This window comes from Pristiophorus japonicus, chromosome 1, assembly GCF_044704955.1.
Source record: "Pristiophorus japonicus isolate sPriJap1 chromosome 1, sPriJap1.hap1, whole genome shotgun sequence".
Taxonomy (NCBI): Eukaryota; Metazoa; Chordata; class Chondrichthyes; family Pristiophoridae; genus Pristiophorus; species Pristiophorus japonicus.
The window spans coordinates 160,353,108-160,377,721 of record NC_091977.1 but is presented as its reverse complement, the minus strand read 5'-3'; the positions used below and the strand labels follow the sequence as shown (position 1 = coordinate 160,377,721).

Sequence of the window (24,614 nt, the reverse complement as noted above, 5' to 3'; positions counted from 1 at the left end):
AAAGTTTCCACAGTGAAAACGTACTCCAAACTAACTTAGAATGGAGCAAGTGAAGATTTTTGTAGAACTGAAAAAACCTTGTCTACACATTAAAAAATCAGGCGCAGGTTACAAATTAGGCATCCGGAACGAGGTGGGGGGGGGAGAGGGGTGGGGGGAAGGGAAGTCATTAAATTCTATAATAAATCCTTATTTATACTTATACAAATATTATACAAATAAATCCAACCTGAATAAAAATTTATAAGCAAAGAAAAGATTAAATAAACCATCTCCCTACCTGTGTGAAAGTGCTTCACCCAGGGAGAATGCTGCAGGAAGCCTCACAAGTTGAGGCAGCCGTTCCCGCGGCGGGGGGGGCGGGAGGAGGCAGCCGTTCGTTCCCGACGGCAGGGGGGAGGAGGAAGCCGTTCCCGACAGCGGGCGGGGAGGGAGTGCGGGCCCGACCGACCGAACGCAGCGGGGTGGGGGGGAGGAAGCCGTTCCAGACGGCGGGCGGGGGGGGGGAAGGAGACAGTGAGAAGGCTGCAGGAAGCCTCACAAGTTCAGCAGCCATTCCCCGACGGCAGCGGGGGGAGGCCGTCGGGAAACGGCTGCCTTCTCACTGCTGCAGGAAGCCTCAGTGCTGATGTGCTGATGGCAATGTGCTTTTATTAAAAAAATTTCAAAAATTAAACAGCTACAAAGAACTACAAAAATGGCCGAGTGCCGATGTTTCCTTCACACTGCGCGTGTGCGAACGCTCCAACGCGCACGCGCAGGGTTGCCGGCAGGAAAAAAAACTAATTTAAATGGTATCCGCCCCCTCCCTACAAAATCGGCGCGAGTGGTAGGCTCCGCCCCCTGGGCGCCGCGCCAAGCAGACATGGAGCTGCAGGGCGCTCCAGAATCGCGCGGTTTTGTTCCGGCGCAAAAAACGGACGCCCAGCTCGGAGGGGCGCCCGTTTTGTAGCGTGTGGAAACTTGGGGCCTAAATGCTTATGTCTGAAATGGGTCTTGAACCCACAACGTTCTGATGTTAAATTTGTACAAGACAATGAATTAGGTCATAGTTGAAGTACCAGTGAATTGTGCAAAACTGCTCTGAGCTGAGCCAAGCTACTCATTGGTAACATTGGTTAGATTTAGTTCCATTACCCTAATAACCTCTTTTGCCTCCATGTTTCATTGAGGTTTCAAAACAAGGTGCCATTTTGACTTGGACAAAAGAAGCTCTCTTTTGATCTTACTATAAATAAACTTACACATTACAGAGTAGTTTCAGTGTTATAATTTACTGCCCTTATCACAAGATATTGAATTAATAAAATATATATTTTTAAAATTAGATATATTGTCAGCATTTAAAAACTGACAATCTCTTCCATGAATTGAGTATCCTTTGGTTAATGCCTTTTGGACATAATTTTTACTGGTAGTATATTAATCCTGTGCTGGTACAGCAGTAGAATGCATTAGTATAAATTGTATAACTATTCCTACATTGTTAATATTTAAAAAAATTTTTATCTTATAGAAATTGTCAAAATAACAATTACTAAATATTTTTCCCTGCTTTTACGCAACATGCAGCACTTGGAATAGTATGTATTTGGAATAGTATGTATAGGGTTCGAGGATTGTTTGAGAGTGAAATTGTGTGCATAATTTAAATACTTTGATTTGTATTTACGTGTGGGAAATTTCTCTCTAATTCCATGGTCTGTGTACTCTTACCCCAACCCACCGACCCACTATGGCCAAATTGGCAGGCAAACTGCTTTCAAGCCTCTGTCAAAGTCACTCATAACCTAAGCAATGCTGAAGGCATCTGAGGTCGTGAATGGTGCTATTTAAATGCAAGTCTTTCTTGCTTTCATTGTTTTCTTTCGCAATATGGTTGAGGTTAGGAACTTGTATCCCACTATTGTGTGGATTATAATTGCTGTTCTCATATACTGTATTACACAAATGCCTTCTAGTTCTTTGAATATAACACAAACCTAAAGCCAAACCACTATATTAACAACAGGGCACTGGCGGTGCATTCAGTATATCCATAAGGCCAGACAATGGGAAAATGTACACTATCATGAAATGTGATCCGCAATACATGGACTGAAGTAACTTTTATATCGCTATGTTGGTAATGAAAGATAGTGTTCCATTACTGCAAAAAGCAGAATAAATACTTGAAAGCATTAAATGACTGGTAAAAATCTGAGAAAATTCAGTGATCTAATGAAGTAAACATGAAATTTCACTTGTTTATTGCTTGGTCCAATTCCTGGAATTCCTTATCTAATTCCGTCATAGGAGCACGATCACCACAAGGACCACAGCAGTTCAAGGAGAAGGCCCGGCACTTCCTCTGGGCAATTAGTGATGGTCAAAAAATACAACTTGCCAGCACCGACCACACCCCCGAGAACAAACAATGAAATTCAGGCTCCAGGGACCTAATTATAAATAGATGGAATTGTAAAATGTGATCCCAAAACAGCTAATATCCCAGAATTTCATTGAATAAAAATGGCATTTGACTCACTCAGTCACTATAAAACAGTGACCCTGCTTATAAATTCAATTGTTTTATAATTAGCTTTACATTGTTTGCTTTGATCCACATAAATTACACAAAAAGAACTATTTAATATGTATAATTTTTAATGTCAACAGTCGCAAATTCTAAATCCATAGTAAAACCAAACCTTGGATATGAAATAAGCAGATAACTGTTTGTTTTAAAATTTAATTTGTAAGACAGCTAGCATGTTTAATAATTCTAGGATATTTTACTGGCATGAATCAAATTAGAACAAAAAAACTTGAGCTGATTTACTTTCCATTGCAAGACTACTACCTTTTTCAGAATTTAATATAATTTCATGTTTTAATATGCACATGAATGTAGTTTTATGAAGACATAAGATTTTTTAAATAAAAAACAGAATGAAATATAATGTCACAGCAGCAAGAGTCTGATCACAATTGCTGAGCTCTTCCAGAAAGAGCAAATGTCTGAAGAGGTTAGATTTTAATTGCTTTTCTAAAAATGATCACAAATGCACAATCTGTCAGTAAGTCAAGGGTACTAATATATAAATTCTGGTATTAGGAGCGAAACGAGGGTTAAAATAAAATGGCCCATGATGAGCTTCAACTGCATGCTGAACAGTGTGCTGTGGTGTGGTATTAAGTGACTTGAAGCTATCAGTTGTCGAATTCCTTTAACAAGCAAAATACTGCAGATGCTGGAAATCTGAAAATGTAGAAAAGATATTTTCACTTGTGGGGAGACCAAAACTCGAGGCCATCAATATAAGATAGTCACTAATAAATCAAATAGGGAATTCAAGAGAAACTACTTTACCCAAAGATTGATTAGAATGTGGAACTGGCTACCACAGGGAGTGGTTGAAATGAATAGTATAGATGCATTTAACAGGAAGCTCGTTAAGCAAATGAGGGAGAAAGGAATAGAAAGTTATAGGGTGAGATGAAGAATGATGGGAGGAGACTCGTGGAGCATAAATACTGGCATTGACCGGTTGGGCTGAATGGCCTGTTTCTCTGTTGTCAATGCTCTGTGATGTAATGCTTGTAAATGTGTTTTTTTTCTTGCAGTCATAAATGCAGATATTGCCTGTCTGTACAAACAGGCAGCTATACACCCATTTGCCTTTAGAACACATACTCATCAATTAGGTAAGAACAATGTTTGCTTTCCTTTCCTGAAATGCATGAGCAAGATAGTTTGCAAGAATGTGGAAATTTTGAAACCATATCAAAATCTTGGCATTATAAATTACTTAGAAACAGACTTTATGGGGGAGAAATTGGCCAGCCTTGTACACGTTTTTTTGGGCGATATTTCGCTTTTTTTGCCGGTAAAAGGTACTCATCTAAATTGGCCAAAGTTAACAAATGGTGGTTTTGAAATATCACTGAAAAGCGGATCAACCATGTGCAATGGCAAAAAAAACCACACTGCTTAAAATTGGCCGTTTGCCGAACCCGTACTCAGGGTGAAAAAAAACACCCAAGAAAAGCCTGGGTTGAAGCCCCAGAAACAGCAGTAGGTATGAAGACCTACAAAAAAGGTAAGTTGAAGTTTTTATTTTTTTATTCTTTTTCAACGATTCATTAGTTAAGTGTATAGTGAATGTTTTCTGATTTTTTTTTTAAATTTATTTTTGCAAATTTTTTTGTGTTTCTCCCCTACCAGGGCCTGTATTTTTGGCGGTGATGGACCTTGGGCTAAAATTGGCAAGGACCGTGGTTTCCACCGCGAATCCTTGTGCAATGCCAATTTTTACCGATTTTACCCTCTTAAAAAATGGCGAAGTTTTTAGTGGTATTTTTTCCGTAAAATAATGGGAAAAAACAATATTGGCAAAAACTGAATTTCTAGCCCAAAAAGTCTGTCTTCATGGTATTTTTGTTATGTAGTCATAGGAACATATGGAATGAGAAAAGGTGATGCAATCCATCAAGCCTGTTCTCTCCACAGACTTTATGATTTTATATACTATGGATGTTACCACTTAAAGCAATTATCTCAGGGAAGCAACAAAATAAATTAGTAAAATTTCAAAGATAAAGCTCCAGTGGTATAAGAACAAAAACTGAAGATATTCATCCAATTTTATAACCCACACAATCCAACTTGTCATTGCATTCCACAGATGTCTCATCCCTAGTCCTAATAGCATATGAATCGTGTTTCCATGGAGAATTTGATATGTATTTATCATTATTTTGCATCTTTCTTAAATGAATACTCAGCCAGCATTTTTTTTTTCAAGCTCATTTTTTAATGACTTCTGTCTTGGAAATGGTTCCATGGGTGTTTGAAGTACTAATTTGTGAACTTTAATGGGGGGCTATTTAACCATTGAGTAAATCACACCCAAGCCTGATCCTGTCCTCACCAATCTGAAGTTAAACGTAACACATGTATATTCTAGCTGGACTGGTTACTGCAGTAATTAATTGACTACAAAAACACTGTTAAAAGATACCAAATAGTCTTTTTAACATGTGAATTGTAACATCTCATATCTGTCACAGCTGTCAATTCTCTTTTACAGTTACCTGACCATATACCTTAATATCATAAGTTTGTAAATATTGCTAGAAATATCTTCTCTCTCATTGTTTATGAATAGAAGATGACACAACAGATACAACATGTCTCCATTTTCAATAATCATTGGTCCCATTTATCAATCCATCCAGTTAATTTGCATTCAATCTTTTAAAGCGACTCACATTTAGATCTTTATCCAAAACCTTCCAAAGATCCAACTAAATTACATCATCAGCAATTAATATGCTCACCTGTTCAACAAATTCCAAACGATTTGTGTGGATTAATCTGTTGCTTCTAAAACCATCCTAAATGCGCTTTGTGATTTATGTACTCTTTATATCCACTCCTTTGTTATCTTAACCCTGGAACATCTCTCGTGCACTGCTTACGGTAAGTTAGAGGATGTGCTATTTTAAAAGACAAGAACATCATAACATGTAAAGCACAATTGTATTATTCTGCTGCTGAAGTGTAGGTGTGTGTACCTTTTAAGGCTAGAAATTCTACTTGATAAGTAAACACTGGGTCTATTTGTATTTAGGTTACAGACATTGGCCACGATTTTAACAGGGGCACTAGTAAAGTGTGTGCAAGCCCCAAAGCGGGCATCACAACTTTGGAGTCCGGAGACATGGAGACTCTGCCGATGTTAACGGCTGGGCCTCATTACCATAATGTTCATCGGAGTCCTGCCTAAACCTGGCCAGGTACACTACTTGGCCGGCAGGTGGAAGGTCGCAGGCAGGATACCACAGCTGGGGGACCTGTAGGATAAGTCCCTGGCACAAGTAAGTGGAAAGAGGAGAGAGGCATTTGAGGGGCAAAACTGATCAGAAGAAGGGTGGGCAGCCTGGGGCAAGGGAGGCCCCAGGTTTCATTGTGGGGCCTGGAGGATTATTTCTGCTCCTCCTGGCTCATAAGGAAACCCCAAATAAAAATTAAAAGACTTGGCTCTTGGGTCTCTTCTGGACCACAATCCATCTCCCAAGTTTGGCCTGTCGAGAAAGCTGTCCCTGCTCCCTCACTCAGGCCTTGGACTGAAATCGCAGATCGGGTTCTGATGACGTCATCGGGCACGGATCTGCATATTTAAACAGAACCTGCCAGCTCAGGGCAGCTGTCCTGCTCGCCTGCTCAAAAGAGCAGGTTAATATTCAGACCTGTCAGGAAGGCAGTGAGATCAGAGGAGGCAAGTCTCTTTCCCCACGGTCCCTCCTGCCGCGCCCCCCCCCCCCCCCCCCAATCAGGGCCATTATCTTTCTGGTATTTTATATTCATGGAAAGTGGCCACATTCGCTGGCCTAAGTAGAAATGGAGTAACTGTTAGCTGGCCAAAGTTGCCTAAATGGCCAGAACTGGCATAGGTGGCTGGTAACTCCCACTTTTGAGCAAAAAAAAAACTTAAGTAAAAAAAACTTAACTAACTGAGTTACGCTGGTGCAAATTGATTGGGGAATCTGGGGATTTTTAAGTTAGGCCAGAAAAAGCAGCCTACTCCAAAAAAAAACGGAGTTAATGCTGGGGAAAATTGAACCCAAAGACTTGGATTTATATAGCGCTTTTCACGACCACTAGACGTCTCAAAGCGCTTTACAGCCAATTAAGTACTTTTGGAATGTAGTCACAGTTGTAATGTGGGAAACGCAGCAGCCAATTTGCGCACAAGCAAGCTCCCACAAACAGCAATGTGATAATGACCAGATAATCTGTTTAAAGGGGCTCTATTTTCGTCACCATTGGGCGCTGTTTTTTTGGCGTCCGCTGATTTTTTTTGAACAATCATGATTTTGAAACGTATGCCGGCGACAACTGTCAGCGCCGGTTTTTTGTACGCAAGATTTTTTGGCGTGTGTCTGTTTGAAAACTGATTTCCACGCCGTTTTTGGGCCTTTAACCGATTTTCACCAACAGCAATTTTTTTCAGGCCTTAAGTACTGATCAGAAAAACCCCACGTTAACTTAAGGGAATCAGCGCTGAGTATATTTCTGAGTTTTTGGAGCAAGGGAAGAAGACAATTTAAAACACATTCATGATGATTTTTACAGAGGAATGTTTTTGAGAATGGGCAAATTACGATTCCACCCAACCACACCACTGAATCTCTGCTGACAGGGCTCCAGGCACGGGTCAGAGCAATCCTGCCGGCATGCACTCCGAACTGTGCATTAGAGATGACACAACACAGCAGCAACCATAGGCATTTCGGCACAAGCTGTAATTAAAGTGTCATAAATCTCTGTGCAACACGTCTCCATAGAGACAGAGCTTAGTGTTGCGCATGTGGGCAGACCAGGGTGTGGTCCGTTCTGCTAGGGCGTTACCCAGCAAAGGTGTGTGTGCGTGTGTGTGTGCTGTGCTTCAGTGAGTCTCACAATAACAAGAATAACAAAGTTAAGAATAAGAATTATGGGTGCAAATCTTACTATGCCTCATGTAGTAAGGTTGGTTTACATGCATAGCATATGGAGACGACGGATAATACCATGACGTCGACGTCACACAAACTAGATCGCTCGGGCATTAATGGAGAAGAGGCCATACCCTGATCGTATATACAGGGACAGGTGCTCAAACTACACCTGAGTGAGGCATACTACATTCGCAGGCTGCAATTTAGAAAGAAGGTCATCACCGAGATCTGCCAGCTAGTCAGGTCAGACATACAGTCAAGAAGTGGCAGGAGGACTGCTTCACCAGTGGAAGTGAAGGTTACTGCAGCACTTGCCTTCTATGCTTCTGGCTCATTTCAAGCAGCAACTGGGGTCATGTGCTGCAGCACGCCGCATATTGCTGCATTCAACAGGTGACTGCTGCACTGTATGCCAAAAGGAACCAGTTCACCAATTTCCTTATGACCATGCAGGCAATGTGAGACAGGGCTGTGGGGTTCTCCAGAATTGCTGGCTTCCCAAAGGTACAGATTGCGATCGACTGTACCCACATTGCCTTGAGAAGAGCACCTTTGGACAACTCTGAATTTTATCGGAACAGGAAATGGTTCCATTCCCTAAATTCTTTCCCATTCATGGTAGTTGATGCCAAATATCCAGGTAGCATCCATGATGCTTTCATCCTACGCGAGAGCATTATATCTACCATGTTTCAGGAGCTGCTAGAAGGGCAGAGCTGGTTGCTCGGGGACAAAGATTACGGGCTCACCACCTGGCTTATGACTCCCTGCACTGAGCCAGAGCATCGGTACAACATGTCGCACATAACAATTCGGAGCATCATAGAGCGGACAATTGGCATACTGAAGCAGCGTTTCCGATGCCTGGACCACTCTGGAGGCTACCTGCAATACTCCTCTCAGTCAGTTCACTGTCGAGTGCTGCATGCTGCACAACTTGGCCATCATGAGGGGCCAGGCCCTGGACATTGAAGATCCTCCTGAGGGGAGAAGGGGTGGGAAGAGGAGGACGAGGAGGCTGACGAGGTCGAGGAGGAGGAGGAGGAGGAGGAGCAGCAGCAGCAGCAGCAGCAGGAGGAGGAGGATGATGACGAACCCATGCCACCACCTCAACCCGCAGAACGACGGCGGTGGAGGCAGCCTCCTGCACCTATAGCCATAGCTAGAGACTTGTGTTAGCGACTATTCCGCGATCACTTTGGTGCCTGAAGGCTAAACGGCCCGACAGTGTTGACTCCTTTGCACCTGTTAGTGTGAAAAAATAATGTACATCATATGTACGTAATGTGTTGGTTTATATTGCTTTAATTCAATAAATAATGTACATGATAATGTACGTAATGGTTTATGTTGCTTTAATTCAAAAAAAATGTGCAGGATTCTGCTTAAATTTTAAAAACAATTAGGTTTATTAAATATTTGCAGTTTTACTTAACTTTAATAAAAAAAATTTGTATCAAACTTTAAACTTTTCAATGAAGAAAACAAGAAGTGACAGCAACAAACAAACAAACAAACAAACTCTCGCTGCAGCTATCTCTCCCCCCTTATTCAAAGACCTTAGCGCTGTGCGCCCCTCTTGCCGCCTCTACCCCTACCCGTTGTCTTGGACTTCTGCTTCCTCACCCTAATCCCAAGGTACTTTCTGCTTTCTGCGCGAAGGCGCATTTGTTGTTGGTAGGATTGGACAGGAACAGACCTAGTAGACAGCATTGTGGAAGGCCCAGGTTCATCGTCTGACTCTTCAGCCTGTGGATGAATCCCTGGCACACTACCTGAGGTTAGTCTGGGGATTGGAAAGTGAGTGTCAGCAGTTGATGCTGCCAATTGCTGTTGGGCAATGACAGTCTGGGTGTGTCCATTTATTGCAGCAGCTATCTCCAACATTCTCTCCCTAATCTGTCCCAACACTGCACCAGCTGCCTCCGACATCCCCTCCCTCATCTGTCCTGACACTGTTCCCATTCCTACAGACAGTGTTGGCTACTTCTACTGACAGTCCTGCTAATTCTACCTTCACCCCACCCATGATGGCCAGGAGTGATCTGGTTAACTCAATGCTCTCCCTACTCATTCCCATGATCTGTCCTATGTCCCATGCGACCTGCATTTCAGGTTGAACTCTCCTTCCCACCCTCCTTGGCCATCTCCCAGGTGTGGCTTGCTGCATCCCACTGGGACCCGCAGCCTCAGACTCTACACCATGAAATGTTGTGTCAGTTGTATCACAAAGGAAAGGGCTTGGCATCCTCTGGAGTTCACCCGCTCCAGTTGCAATGTGACCATGTCATCATTGGGGTCTTCCTGCTGCCCTTCATTGTCCTGCTCATCCTCGTCCTGAAGTGGATGAATAATATCTGGACTGACAGCTTCCTGATCTTCTGCTTCAGCTTCTGTCTCTCCTGATGCACAACATCTACAAAACATAACAGAGCAGATGTTTGGTTAGCAGCAGGGGAGGGGTGCAGGGTAGCATGAGTATGTAGCAGAGCTTACCCTCTCTCGGTAACCTGGCTCAGCATCCACATTGGTGGTTGATCTTCTCTTGCGAGATTGAATCATATCAGCGATCCTCTGTTCCACGGCTGTTAGTTGCAGCTTACTTTTCGCACCTCCTCCAATTTTTGACCTTTCTTGATTCATCAATGACACCTTCTGCATGGGTGAAAATAGAACTTTTTAAGAGCGGGTCCTTCTGCTGTGGTGGCCACACACGCGCACACAGTCACAGTCACACACACACACACACACACACACACACACAGTCACACTTACAAATGTAATTGCAGTGCATGAATACTTACAGTAACTGCTTGGCCAAGGTCCTGCCACTTCTTTCTCACCTGCACGCTGCTTCTCGGGGTCATGGCCACTGCATTCAACTTCTTCCCAAAGTTTTGCTAGTAGAGAGGGTTTCAGTTTCTTTTGTCCCATTCTTCCTTTGTTCTCAAGCTCTTCCCATCTCCTCTCAATGATGTCTACCAGAAGCTCAATTTCTTCTGCTTGAAATCTCTTGGCCCTTCCCCCTTCCCCCTTCCCCCTTCCCCCTTCCCCCTTCCCCCTTCCCCTTCCCCCTTCCCCTTCCCCTTCCCCTTGATCTTGACCTTGACCTTCCCCTTCCCTTGGATCCATCTTTTGCAGCTAAAATTTAAATGTCCAGATCCAGCTCCGATCCGAATCTGTTCTCACAAGTTGCTGATCCAGACCAGGAAGTTCACCGTGGATGCGCAGACATACCCGTCTCATGGAAAAAGTTAATTTTTTTCCGGCACATGCTCACTGACTTTTCGGCGTACACTTGAAGCTCCACCACCAGATTTAACTTCGGGTACAGCAGCGGCAAAATTTAATTTTACTTTGGCGAAAATTGTATTTTTTTTCCGGCGCAAACGGACACAAAAAATCAGCCATACATCCTCCTGGGCGCCAAAAATTGGCAAAGAGGAAAATAGAGCCCTTTGTTATGTTGATTGATAAATATTGGCCAGGACACAGGGGATAACTCCCCTGCACTTCTTTGAAATAGTGCCATGGGATCTTTTACGTCCACTTGAGAGTCCACTTGGTTTAACGTCTCATCTGAAAGACGGCACCTCTGACAGTGCAATGCTCCCTCAGCACTGCACTGCAGTGTCAACTTAGATTTTTGTGCTCAAGTCCCTGGAGTGGGTCTTGAATCCACAACCTTCTAACTCAGAGATGAGACTGCTCCCCACTTTTTTTTAAATTAATTAATATTTACTGAACATTAAATGATAAAGAGAAGGAAGATAGATTATGAAAGTAAACTAGCACGAAGTATAAAAACAGATAGTAACAGTTTCTACAGGTACATAAAATAGAAAAGAATGGCTGAAGTAAATGTTGGTCTCCTAGAGGATGAGACTGGAGAATTAATAATGGAGAACAGGGAAATGGCAGAGACGTTGAACAAATATTTTGTATCGGTCTCCACGGTAGAAGACACTAAAAAATCCCAATTGTGGATAATCAAGGGGCTATAGGGAGGGAGGAATTTAATATAATCACTATCACTAATGAAATAGTGCTTGGTAAAATAATGGGACTAAAGGCGGACAGGTCCCCTGGACCTGATGGCTTACATCCTAGGGTCTTAAAGGAAGTGGCTGCAGAGATAGTGGATACATTGGTTGTAATCTAGCAAAATTCCCTGGATTCTGGGGCTGTCCCAGCGGATTGGAAAACTGCAAATGTAACGCCCCTATTTAAAAAAGGAGGCAGACAAAAAGCAGGAAACTATAGACCAGTTAGCCTAACATCTGTCGGGAAAATGCTGGAGTCCATTATTAAGGAAGCAGTAGCGGGACATTTGTAAACGCATGATCCATCAAGCAGAGTCAGCATGGTTTTATGAAAGGGAAATCATGTTTGACAAATTTGCTGGAGTTCTTTGAGGATGTAACGGGCAAGATGGATAAGGGGGCACCAGTGGATGTGGTGTATTTGGATTTCCAGAAGGCATTCGATAAGGTGCCACGTAAGAGGTTACTGCACAAGATAAAAGCTCACGGAGTTGGGGGTAATCTATTGGCATGGATAGAGGATTGGCTAACTAACAGAAAACAGAGAGTCGGGATAAATGGGTCATAGGCAAACAGTGACTAGTGGGGTGCCGCAGGGACCGGTGCTCAATCTAACATCCCCAGCATCGAAGCGTTGACCACGCTCGATCAGCTCCATTGGGCGGGCCACATCGTCCGCATGCAGGACATGAGACTCCCAAAGCAAGCGCTCTACGCGGAGCTTCGACACGGCAAGCAAGCCCCAGGTGGGCAGAGGAAACACTTCAAGGACACCATCAAAGCCTCCTTGATAAAGTGCAACATCCCCATCGACTCCTGGGAATCCCTGGCCCACGACTGCCCAAAGTGGAGGAAGAGAATCCGGGAGTGTGCTGAGCAGCTTGAGATGGGTGGGAAAGCAAATTGTGAGGAGGACACAAAAGTGTGCAAAGGGATATAGCCAGGCTAAGTGAGTGGGAAAAAATTTGACAGATGGAATATAGGGCCCAAGTTTCCACATGATTTGCGCCTGATTTTTATGAGCAACTGGTGGAGAACGGACTATTTTAGAAATCGCAATTCTCCACATTTTTTTTTCTGCAGTTCTAGTCAGGTAGAACAGTTCCACTTTAGAACAGAATTTTTTCTTCAAAAGGGGGCGTGTCCGGCCACTGACGCCTGATTTGAAAGTTTCCACAGTGAAAATGTACTCCAAACTAAAGTAGAATGGAGCAAGTGAAGATTTTTGTAGAACTGAAAAAACCTGTTCTACACATTAAAAAATCAGGCGCAGGTTACAAATTTGGCGTCCAGAACGAGGTGGGGGGGAGGGAAGGGGAAGGGAACTCATTAAAATAGACAATAAATCCTTATTTATACTTGTACAAATATTATACCAATAAATCCAACCTGAATAAACATTTATAAGCAAAGAAAAGATTAAATAAACCATCTTCCTACCTGTGTGAAAGTGCTTCAGGCAGCTCAGCGATGTTCCCGCGAACGGGGGGGAGGGGCAGGCAGGCAGGCAGTAACGAGGCAGCAAACAGCTTTCCACATGAGGTGGAAGCCTTAGTCAACTCAGCGATATTCCCGCGAACGGGGGGGAGGGAGGGGCAGGCAGTAACGAGGCAGCATACAGCTTTCCACTTGAGGTGGAAGCCTTAGTCAACTCAGCGATGTTCTCGCGAACGGGGGAGGGAGAGAGAGAGAGGGAGGGGCAGGCAGGCAGCCAAAGATACAGCAGCAGGCTTCGAGCTGTGAGGGGGACTGAGGCCATTTGGACAGGGAGAGGCAGCCACATCGACAGTTTTATATTTACATTTGCAGAATGGGTGCTGCATTGTCAACACCACATATTATGCAATGGTTCGTCATCAATTCACTGCATAGGAGAGAATTGATTAGAGCTTACCGCAACAGGAACGTCGTAGCCTGTAGGTTGATGGGCAGGAGACCTTACCCACATCGACAATATCAAACCAGGCGCTCGTACCTGGACATGAGCGAGGCTGATTGTGTGAAAAGGCTGTGTTTTCGCAGAGAAGTTGTCACTGAGATCTGTGATATGGTGAGAGCAGATTTGCAGCCCAGAAGCAGAAGGATAACTGCCTTGTCTGTTGAAGTGAAGGTAACAGCTGCACTTTCTTTCTATGCCTCGGGATCGTTTCAGGCTACAACTGGAGATGTGTGTGCCATCTCTCAACGTGCAATACATGCCTGCATTTACCAGGTCACGGCTGCACTTTATGCGCGAAGGAATGACTTCATCAATTTCCCAATGACCGCACAAGCGATCCATGAGAGGGCTGTGGGCTTCTTCAGGATTTCCGGCTTCCCAAAGGTACAGGGCTGCATTGATTGTACCCACGTAGCCTTGCGAGCACCCGTGGAGGATTCTGAGCAGTACCGAAATAGGAAAGGTTTCCGCTCTTATCAATGTGCAGCTCGTGTGTGACGACAAGCAGCGCATCATGTCAGTCGATGCGAGATACCCTGGCAGCACCCACGATGCGTTCATCCTACGCGACAGCGTTCTATCTGACATGTTTGAGCAGCAGCCAGAAGGGCAGAGCTGGCCACTGGGAGACAAAGGGTACGGCCTGACCACCTGGCTCATGACACCTCTACGCGTGACACGGACAGAAGCTGACCATCAATACAACATGGCGCACATTGCGACGCGCAGCATCATTGAGAGGACCATTGGCATATTGAAACAGCGATTCCGATGCCTGGACCATTCCGGAGGACAGTTGCAATACTCTCCTGAGATGGTCGGTCACTTCACTGTTGTGTGCTGCATGCTTCATAACTTAGCCATCATGAGGCAGCAGGAGCTGGTAGTGGAACCCGAAGACCCACGTGAGGGTCCAGTGCATGATGATAGTATTACGGAAGACCAGGATGTGGATGATGACGACAATCAGGAAAGCATGAAAGTGCCTGATGCCGGAGCACGAGGTCGGAGGAGGGCCGTCCATCGTGCCCCTTTAATGATTGCCCGAGCCTTGCGCCAGCAGCTCATCCAGCAGCCAGAAGCCCAGCTTCAACTACTGATGCCTGAGGGCTCTGCGAACACTTTTGCATATGGACATGTTTATTCTTTGCAGTTGTTCCTGCGTTGTGTTGTGTTAATGGAACATGAAACAGTTTTAATGAAAAAATATTTTATTGAAAAGTTAACGTCACTCTAATAAAATATTTGTTGTATCAAACTATACTTTTTAATATGACTCTTGAAGATCACTTAAAAACTTTAAGATCACTTGTAAAGTTACAAAAGTAACAAAACACTTTCTATGTGAAAAATGTTACACTCTAAGATCACTTAAACTTCAAGATCACTTTTTAGATGCAAAATTAAATAATTTACAGAATGTGCGAGCATTTACACTATAAGATCACTTGAAAACCCTCAGATCACTTATAAGTTGTAAAGTTACAAAACTTACAAAACAATTTCAATTTGAAAAATCTTACACTCTGAAGAACACTTTTAAACTTCAGGATCACTTTTTAGGTGCAAAATTAAATAAGATACAAAAAAATGTGAGAGCATTTACACTATAAGATCACTTAAAAACCATAAGATCCCTTATAAGTTGTAACGTAACAAAACTTACAAAACAATTTCAATTTGAAAAACGCTACTACAGCTACATCAAGAACAAGAACAAAAGCAGCAAAGAAAGGCTGCAACCATGTCTCATCCACATCTTAGTGAATGCTCACTTCCTCATGGGGGTGTCATTTGATTGGCCGGGCTGTGTGCCCTTATTGCAGCAGCTACCTCAACCAGGCCCTCCCTGACGGCCTGTGCCGACACTTGCATACCCTCCCTGATGGCCTGTGCCATAATTTGCATGCCCTCCCTGATGGCCTGTGCCGTAATTTGCATGCCCTCCCTGATGGCCTGTGCCGTCGATTGCACTCCCTCAGACATTCCCTCCCTAAGTTCCCGTGTCATGACTGCTATTTCTCCCGTCAGGCCCGTCAACTCTTCACCTACTGCATTGACGCCACCGATGAGTGATCGAGTAAGCTCATTGGTCTCCATAGCCAAGGCCACAACCTGAGCCGCATCTGTTGCATGCTGCATCTCAGGAGAGCGTGTCTCCAATCTCCTTCTCCTCTGCCTGGGTCTGCCTTGTGGCACCACTACACTGGGAGGCGCGGGCACGGACGGTGGGATGCTCGGTGTTGCAAGCGGCACCACTACACAGAGAGGCGCGGGCTGGGACTGTGGGACGCTCTGTGTTCCAGACGGCTGAACTGGAGGGAGAGGCTCGGGCTGGAATGGTGGGATGCTCTGTGTTGCAGACGGCAGCACTCGAGTGCGAGCCATGGGCTGGGATGTTGGACGAATGGGTGTAAACTGCTCCATGATATCAGCAGCAACACTGGGACCCGAAGCGTCGGATTCGAAACCATAGCAGGTGGAACCAGAACCTATGCGAGAGGGAGGCGCAGGCTGGTACGGTAGTGCACTGACTGTAGAAAGCTGCATTATACCAGCAGCACCACTGGGACCTGCAACATCGGAAGCGAAACCATGGATGGTGGGACCAAGACCTATGCTAGTGGTTGAAACTCTGATGCCCCTTGATGGGGGCTCATAAACATTAAATTGGAAGCCCCTCCCTGCAGACATTTCAGTCATCGCTGCCATCATCCAGTCTGGATCGTCCGCAGCTGGTTGTACTGGTTCTTGTTCTGTATCTTCAGGATCCTCAGGGTTGGCAGCAGCAGCATCATCATCGTCATCATCATCATCATGTTCTGCAAAATACATCAGAACAGTCAAATGCTTAACAGCAAGGGAGGGGGCCGGGTGGGTGGCATGAGTACTCTCACACATAGCAGGCCAGGCAGCAGGTTGATTTAAAGGGCCACGATGCATTTTCAGGACTTACCCTCTTCCTCGCGTGCGGGCCCAGCTTGTGCTGTACCAATTGCTTTTCTCCATGTACGACTCATCATAGCAGCTACCCTTTGTTCCAAGGGTGTCAGTGGATGCAGATTGGGCATGCCTCCTCCTGTTTGAGTTGGCTTCCCTTTTGTTGTGGGCCAATTTCTTCTGCAAAGAGTAAAATATAACTTTTTACAGAGTGCGTCTTTCTGCAGGGTGGGACATACAGATAGTCACGTTACAATTACGATTAAATTAAAAATGGGAAATACTACTTACACTAACTACTTGACCAAGGTCGTGCCATTTCTTTTTACACTGACTTCCAGATCTCCTGGTATTCACCACTGCGCAGTAATCGTCTGCAACTTGGTTCCAGCGTTTCTTCATTTCTTTTGGTGGCACTTTTATGCGACCTCTGTTGCTGGTATCTAGCTCCTGCCATCTCTGCTCAATTACATTCACTAATATCTCCACTTCCTCATGTAAGAAATTATTTTTTCTTGGTAGAGGTTGATCCATTGCAAAGTTGAATTGGCACTTTTTTTTCTCCAAACACAGTCCTTAATTTGCAGGCACAGGTACTGCAAGTTTAGCAGTGAAAAGCTGAACTCACTGATTTCAGCAGGTGATTTCTTCAGCAGTGCTGCTAAAAGCACTCCCTCACACATCAATAAAATTAAAATACAAGCCTTTGCAGGGGTCCAAGAACAAATCTTCACGTTTTCTGCAGCACTTTCTAAAATGGCCGAGTGCCAATGTTTTTTTCACACTGCGCGTGCGCGAACGCTCCAACGCGCACGCGCAGCGTTGCCGCAGGGAAAACAACGAATTTAAATAGTACCCACCCCCTCCCACTTACAAAATCGGCGCGAGTGTAGGCTCCGCCCCTCTGCACGCCGCGCCAGACAGACAAGGAGCTGCAGAACGCTCGAGAATCGTGATTTTTTTTTTAGGCGCCGTTTTAGGCGCGAAAAACGGGCGCCCAGCTCGGAGGGGCGCCCGTTTTTTTTCTTGTGGAAACTTGGGCCCATAATGTGGGAAAATGTGAGGTTATCCACTTTGGCAGAAATAATAGAAAAGCAAATTATAATTTAAATGGAGAAAAATTGCAAAGTGCTGCAGTACAGAGGGACCTGGGGGTCCTTGTGCATGAAACACAAAAAGTTAGTATGCAGGTACAGCAAGTAATCAGGAAGGCAAATGGAATGTTGGCCTTTATTGCAAGGGGGATAGAGTATAAAAGCAGAGAAGTCCTGCTACAACTGCACAGGGCATTGGTGAGGCCACACCTGGAGTACTGCGTACAGTTTTGGTCTCCGTATTTAAGGAAGGATGTACCTGGATTGGAGGCTGTTCTGAGAAGGTTCACTAGATTGAGGGAGTTGACTCATGAAGTTAGGTTGAGTAGGTTGGGCCTATACTCATTGGCGTACAGAAGAATGAAAAGTGATCTTATTGAAACATAAGATAATGAAGGGTCTCGACAGTGTGGATGCAGAGAGGATATTTCTACTTGTAAGGGAAACTAAAACTAGGGGACATAGTCTCAGAATAAGGGGCCGCCCATTTAAAACTGAGATGAGGAGGAATTTCTTCTCTGAGGGTTGTACATCTATGGAATTCTCTGCCACAGAGAGGTGTGAAAGCTGGGTCATTGAATATAGTTAAGGCGGAGATAGACAGATCTTTGAGCGATAAGGGAATAAAGGGTTATGGGGAGTGGGCAGGGAAGTGGAGCTGAGTCCATGATCAGGTCAGCCATGATCTTATTAAATGACGGAGCAGGCTAGAAGGGCCGGGTGGCCAACTCCTGTTCCTATTTCTTATCTTCAATCCAGTCGCCCTCTTCACAGCCGTCACTCTCCAGCGCACTCTGTACCTTGAAGTGGTATGCTCCTTCAAAGGAGCAGCGTGCAGCCCGACCCAGCATCCGGCGCGGTGGCCCTGACCGGCAAGGACCATTAGCAGGTCTCAATCTTTCAATGCAGTCATTTGTGTGCCATTGGTTTGAAGTGGGTTGCAGCAGCCCGGAACCGTTATCTGGCCCTTAAACTATCTAACTGAGGTCTCCCGTTAAGAAGGAATGTGCAGATGCAGACTCTAGCCATCTCTTCACCTCTTCCCTCCGCCCCCCCCGTTCCCCCCAAATTGGCCATCCAAGTTCTCGGGACACATGTCTTGAGTCTGTCTGAGGATGCGAGTGTGTGCTGCCTGCCTGCCACTGTACCAAAACGGCTGTCATCAAAGTCACAAATGACATCCTTTGTGCCTGTGATAAAGATCTGCTGATAGGAAGTCCCCGACCTGCTGATGCCACCTTTACTTGCCCAATCTTACATATGACTATCATGGTAAAATCCAGTTATGAGCCAATTTGAAATCCAGTTCAATCCACTCTGGACATTTAAAATTCACCCACACTCCCTTCCAAATCCTGTTGAAGTCCAGCTGTGGGTATTTACTCAGCCAAAACTCCTGACCAGCAGGTGCCTTGAATTTCCATTCTCTAAATACACCATAGAAATCTTGAATATTACAGTTGTCAAACTGGACCAACTCCTCCCCTTTCTCCAGCAGAAAGCTTGGAAAAGCCGGGCTCATTATACCAGCATAGATTTGCACATTTATTTCTTCCATCCAATCCTGTGACATTGCCCTCACAATCTTCTCGTACATGATCATAATTGCTTTTTCCTCTACCTCCTGATCTTTCTCCCAAACCATGTCCCTCATTACCGCTTCCGGCAACCAATCTGGAATTGCCTCATATCATCTTTCACATATATAATACCAGCTTTTATAAAAGCTTGATTAAATAATACCTCCCCTTCAATGTTAATCCACGTGTTCAAAAATAAGGATTATTCTGAAAATTCCTCAGCACCTTTGGGCATAACTGCATACTTTTTAAAAATTGGGCGCAAGGCTCTATAACCCCCTTATAAAGCCTAAGGAGAGGTTTAATCGATTTCAAAAACATATTGTTGTATTCTATATAAAATATTCCCTGTTCTCCCATCCCACTTAATTTGAAGAAATGCTAGAAACAACTCTTCCAAAAACTTGTATTTGTCTTCTGAAGAAATTTCTTCACCCATTTAATTCTGAAGAAATCTCTTCACCCATTTAATTCCAAAGACTTTTTTCTTCAAATCAATATCTGGGAAATTGAGGCGTCCCTGATTTCGCTGTCCAATGATGGTATTGTAAGCAACCAAGGCTGGTTTCACTTCCCATAAAAACCTCTCGCAAGCCTCTCAGGTGGACTTTTCCACCCACTCAGGAATACCCTCCACCGCCAATAAGTACCATAGTTTAGATAGCAGGAGAGTTGACATCAAGGTCGCTCTTCCTTGCACTTTCAGCCACCTTCTTTCCCATCTTCCCAAAATCTTTTTAATTTTTATAACCTTCCGTTCCTAATGTAATTGATCTACTTAATCCCTATCCTTCTTGCACCCCATATGCGCCCCCAGAACTTCCAAAACCTCCATCACCTTAAAAGGGCTTTCCCTCCAAACATTCCCTCCTACTCCTTCCCACAACGAGGCGTTGGGTCTTCCTATAATTCACTCTGGCTCCTGAAGCTCTATAATACTCCTCCACTACTCCCATAGCTTTCCTCACTGACTCCCCCATCTCTCAACGTTAAGGTTGTATCATCTGCATATTGGTGTATAACCCCCTTATAAAACCTAGGGAGAGGTTTAATCGATTTTAAAAACATATTGTTGTATTCCATTTAAAATATTCCCTATCCTCCCATCCCACTTAATTTGAATAAAATGCTGGAAACAACTCTTCCAAAAACTTGTATTTGTCTTCTGAAGAAATCTCTTCACCCATTTAATTCTGCCCAGAACTGGGAATCGCAATCCCGACTACGCCTGTTCATTTCACATCATGTAACCGAATGGTTCTGCTACCAATGTGTACAACAATGGGGACGGGACAACCCTGTCTCACTGATCTCGGTATTGAAAAATACTTGGATAAATAACCATTACATTTAAAACAGCTAAATGTGTTTGAATAAAAAATTGTTATCCACTCATAGGGCTCAATTTTCCCCAAAGCATTTTTTTGGCGTACTTGAAGAGTTACGCCTGATTTTTTGGGACCCAAGTACGCCACAAAAAAGTATTGTAAGTTTCCCGTTGGATTTCTTCATTTTGGCAAGGCCTAACCCGACCTTTAGTTTTGGGGGTGGAGCCTTGATCTGCGCCAAAAAGATCAGGCTGCCATGGTAACCAGGGACACAATGCGAGCTGGGGCTGCAAAGTGAAGCATACAGTCACCTCCCAACACATTAAAAGAATTGAAAAACACATAGTACTTTCTTACCTCCAATTCGACCAGAAAGCTCTCTCTGTCTCTCGCTCGTTCTCTCTCTCTCTCTCTCCCTCCCTCTCGTGTGTGTGAGAACCGGGAACCGAGAATGGGACCGGACAGGGTTGGAGGTAGGCTGCTGCTATGTGTTTTTCAATTCTTGGAAAATTGAGCCCAATGAAATTTTTCCAGAAACCAAATGCTTCCAAAACCATCAATAAAAACTCATGAGAGACTCTATCAAAGGCTTTCTCTTGATCTGTCTTCAGCACATAAGCTTCCCCCCCCCCCCCCCCCCTACTCTCTTCCAATAGCTCTATCGCATCTCGGATTGAGACCACAGGGTCAGTGATGTGCTGGCCTCTGACTCCATAGGACTGAGAAGGCAAAACTATCTGCGGCATCACCTCCTTCATACGATTGGCCATAATCCTCACCAAGATCTTATAATCCACATTTAATAATGTGATGGGCCTCCAATTCTTCAGATCCCTTCTATCCCCTTTATTTTTGTAAGTTAAGCATATATACCTCTCCTCATCGATGGGGCCAGGCTTCCCTCAGTTTTAATCTCCTTAAAAACCTCAAGACCAATGGACTTAAAATCTCTTTTTTTTAAATTCTTTAAAATTCTGCATTTAGTCCATTGGTCCCTGGGCTTCTCCCCCCCTTCACTCCATTTATTGCTACTTTTATTTCCGCTAATCCTACTTCTTTGTCATACATGCTTCTCTCATCCTCCTTTAAACACTCTACAACTTCTCCATCGCCAATTTGGAAATGTCTTCTTTTGTGTATAACTCTTGATAAAAGCTAGTAGCTGCTTCCATAATCACCCCACTTTCATTAATGATCTTTTCTCAACCATCAGCTCTCCAATTAATGATAACGTTTGTCGCAACTTCTCTTGCTCTAAAAACTATCTAATGCATCTTTCTCCTTCCAATGCATCTTTAGCCTTTGCACGGAGAATGGCCCCCTTGCATTTTTCAGCTTGCAATAATTCCCACTCTTCCTTCAAAACCTTCCACTTAGTCTCTGCTCCCTTATCCCCTCTGTCAACTTCTTAACAGATATCTGTAAACCTTCTGTTTATATTCTCTTCTCGACGCCGGTTAGCTGTTGCCCTTTCCTTCCCATAACATACCGAAAAACTTTTACCTCATATTTGAAATTGTCCCACCAAACTTTCTTTTTTTCTTTCCAAGCATTCTTTATTAAATTTGTAAATCCCTTCTTTATAAGCAATTTCTTTCAGGTATTAATTGTTTAAAATCTACACCCTGGACCGGTCTTAACTCTGCTATTCCTAATTTTAAGAACCAAAGCCGAGTGGTCACTAAAAAATACTTTTTTTTAAACAATAAATCTCCCATCACCTCAGAACTTAACCCTTCTCGCATGAACACAAAATCTATTCGGCTCTGATTTAAAACATCACTCACACAATCTCTTCTAGAGAACACCTTTTTTATGGGGTTCCGATCCCTCCATTAGTGCCTCAAATTTAAATTTGCCATCATTTTTACAACCATCCCTCTGGAATTATCATCCTTAAAGATCATCTGGGCTGAAATGTCCATCCGAGATAAAAAATAAATTAAAATCCCCCACACTACAAGGGCATTCCGCCTCTGCCACTTCTGTGAATAACCACCGAAAAAACTCTCACCACTTGCAATGGTCATTCAGTGCATAGATATTAGAGATCACAATTCAATTCTTCCATTTTTACCTTTAGCTGTAAAAATCCACCGGCAACGTTCTCTTTTATGGACGAACTCACTAAAACAGCCCCCCTCTACGGTTATTATTTGCACAGATTGCAAACACTTCTCCCTTCCGAACTCTTTCTAGGATATCCTCATCCCAAAAGGTTTCTTTCCGACACAACACCGCAACAAATGCTGTAATTTCCCGCCCCTCAGTCCATTCATATTGATCAAGATCAATGCAATCATTGCTCCTAATAAGTGTGTCTGATAATTTCCCCATCATTTAATCTCTGGTCCTTCCCTCCTCTCATGCTCCTTCCCAACTCTTTGGGCAGCTGATGCTAACTCTTGCAGCCTCCGGCTCTTTTTCACCTCCTGTTTGAACTTTCCCTGCAGTTTCAGCCTTTTAGTTACATTAGATTCAGGCCGTGGAGCTGCTCCTTCTCCCTCCTTCTGACCCTCACTAACCTTTCCCTTTCCATATGATGCCACCCCACCTCCCAATTCCATGTCTCCATCCTCCTCTGACTCCTCACACTCAAGCTCTTCTCTAATCTCCCGTCACTGTTCCCCGTCAGATACATAATCTCCCTTAGAGAGTCCTCCTGCTAACATGGTTTCTCCAACAGTGCCAATCCCTTCGGTCTCACCTTCACCGCTGACCCTTGCTCCCCATTTCTTCTCTCTCTGGGGCAATGGTCCATCTTCACCCATCTTGCTCCCTTTTGACGTCTTTGTCTCCTCACTCCAGTCCTGCTGCCCCTTTAAGGCTCCTGCCTCTCCTTGTCTTGGCCCCTCCTGCTCCCTGATATATACGACACCCTGTCTTTCTTTGGAGTACTTACGCTTAGCTTGCTTCCGCCTCTGCTCTCCCCATGGACGCCTGATTCTTTAGGGAGAGATGAGCCATATTATAGCTCGACTCTGACCTTGACCTGTGGATGTCCTCCGTTGACTTTGTCCTTTTCCACCGTACTTGGTGTGTTTTCCACCATCCTGTTGTCTGCTCCACAATTTCCTGCCTCTTGCGCTCTTTCCTCATTCTGTTCGGCGGCTGTGTCCTCCGCCTGCTCCGCACTTTTGGCTACTCCACTCACACCTCCTCCTTCTCCCATCTCCTCGTCGCTCAAGGGGCTTCCATCTGCCTCACACTCAGAGAGGGTGGGGCCTTTGTGACAAACCGCACAGCTCTGCCTTGCAGTTCCGAGCGATGTGTTCAGACTTGCCACAGTTATAACAGTACAGGTCTGGACAGTTTGTTACTAGACGGTCCAAGACAGTAATAGCAAACCTTCACCTGGTTATCATGCAGAACCCGAAAGTACTGCACTCCTTCCATTGTCTTGAATTTCATGCTGTAGGATAATTACTTCACCCCCTCTGGGAACCGCACTTTTACATAACTGGTTCCATTGGCTACCCGCGTTCCTGGATAGTATCTCCTCTTTATTACTGAGCAAAGTTTAATGTCCCATGACCAACTTTTTTAATCAACACATCTTCCTCAACATAAACCGTCGGGTTTAAAAATGAGACCACCACCTCTTCATAATACAGCAGAGATACATCCAAGTACTTCTCACCAACCTTCAGGCTCAGTAAAAGTCTTTCCACATCTTCTCGGCTACTGACCGTCCTTTGAATTCAACATTCAGCTTTGTTCGGCAAGCAAAGCAGCTTGACTCACTGCATTCCTCATGTATTGCCTGGTTGATATCCCAAGCTCGCATCTCCTTATCCTGGCAGTGAACCACCACCGTGTTTTCTTTTCCAAACCTCCTGGAGTCCCATCCCAAATCTTTGGGCCTTTTATTCTCCCTTCTCAAACTATTTTCTCCCCCGATAGATTCATCCTGGGAGCATTGTCCTCTGAAGGGCCCGGCACTCCCAAGCCCCTAAGCAGCCATCTGTCTGATTTTTATGGGCCAAAAAGGCCCTAAAATTTGAAGAAAAAAACCCCCCAAAACTCACCACCAACTTTTTACAAACTCATTTCAACTCCTGCAGTAATCAGCCATCCCTGCTCACTCCTAGCCCCTCCCACCTAAAGAGTGTTACCCACTGAGCCACAGCCGACACTGTTAAGTATGTTAAGATTAAGCATGACTAGTTTGCACAGAACAGTTACTGGGCTGAAATTTGAGTTCA

General features: G+C 44.3%; 1 protein-coding gene across 4 annotated transcripts in view; it reads left to right on the top strand.

Annotated features, from left to right (window-relative positions):
- Positions 1-24,614, top strand: part of pam (peptidylglycine alpha-amidating monooxygenase) — a 398,693-nt gene that overhangs the window by 274,477 nt on the left and 99,602 nt on the right. For all 4 annotated transcript variants that reach the window (XM_070884267.1, XM_070884245.1, XM_070884252.1 and 1 more), the window contains one exon: positions 3,607-3,687. In XM_070884267.1, coding sequence (XP_070740368.1) covers positions 3,607-3,687 — 81 coding nt within the window. The remainder of the gene's footprint in view (positions 1-3,606; positions 3,688-24,614) is intronic.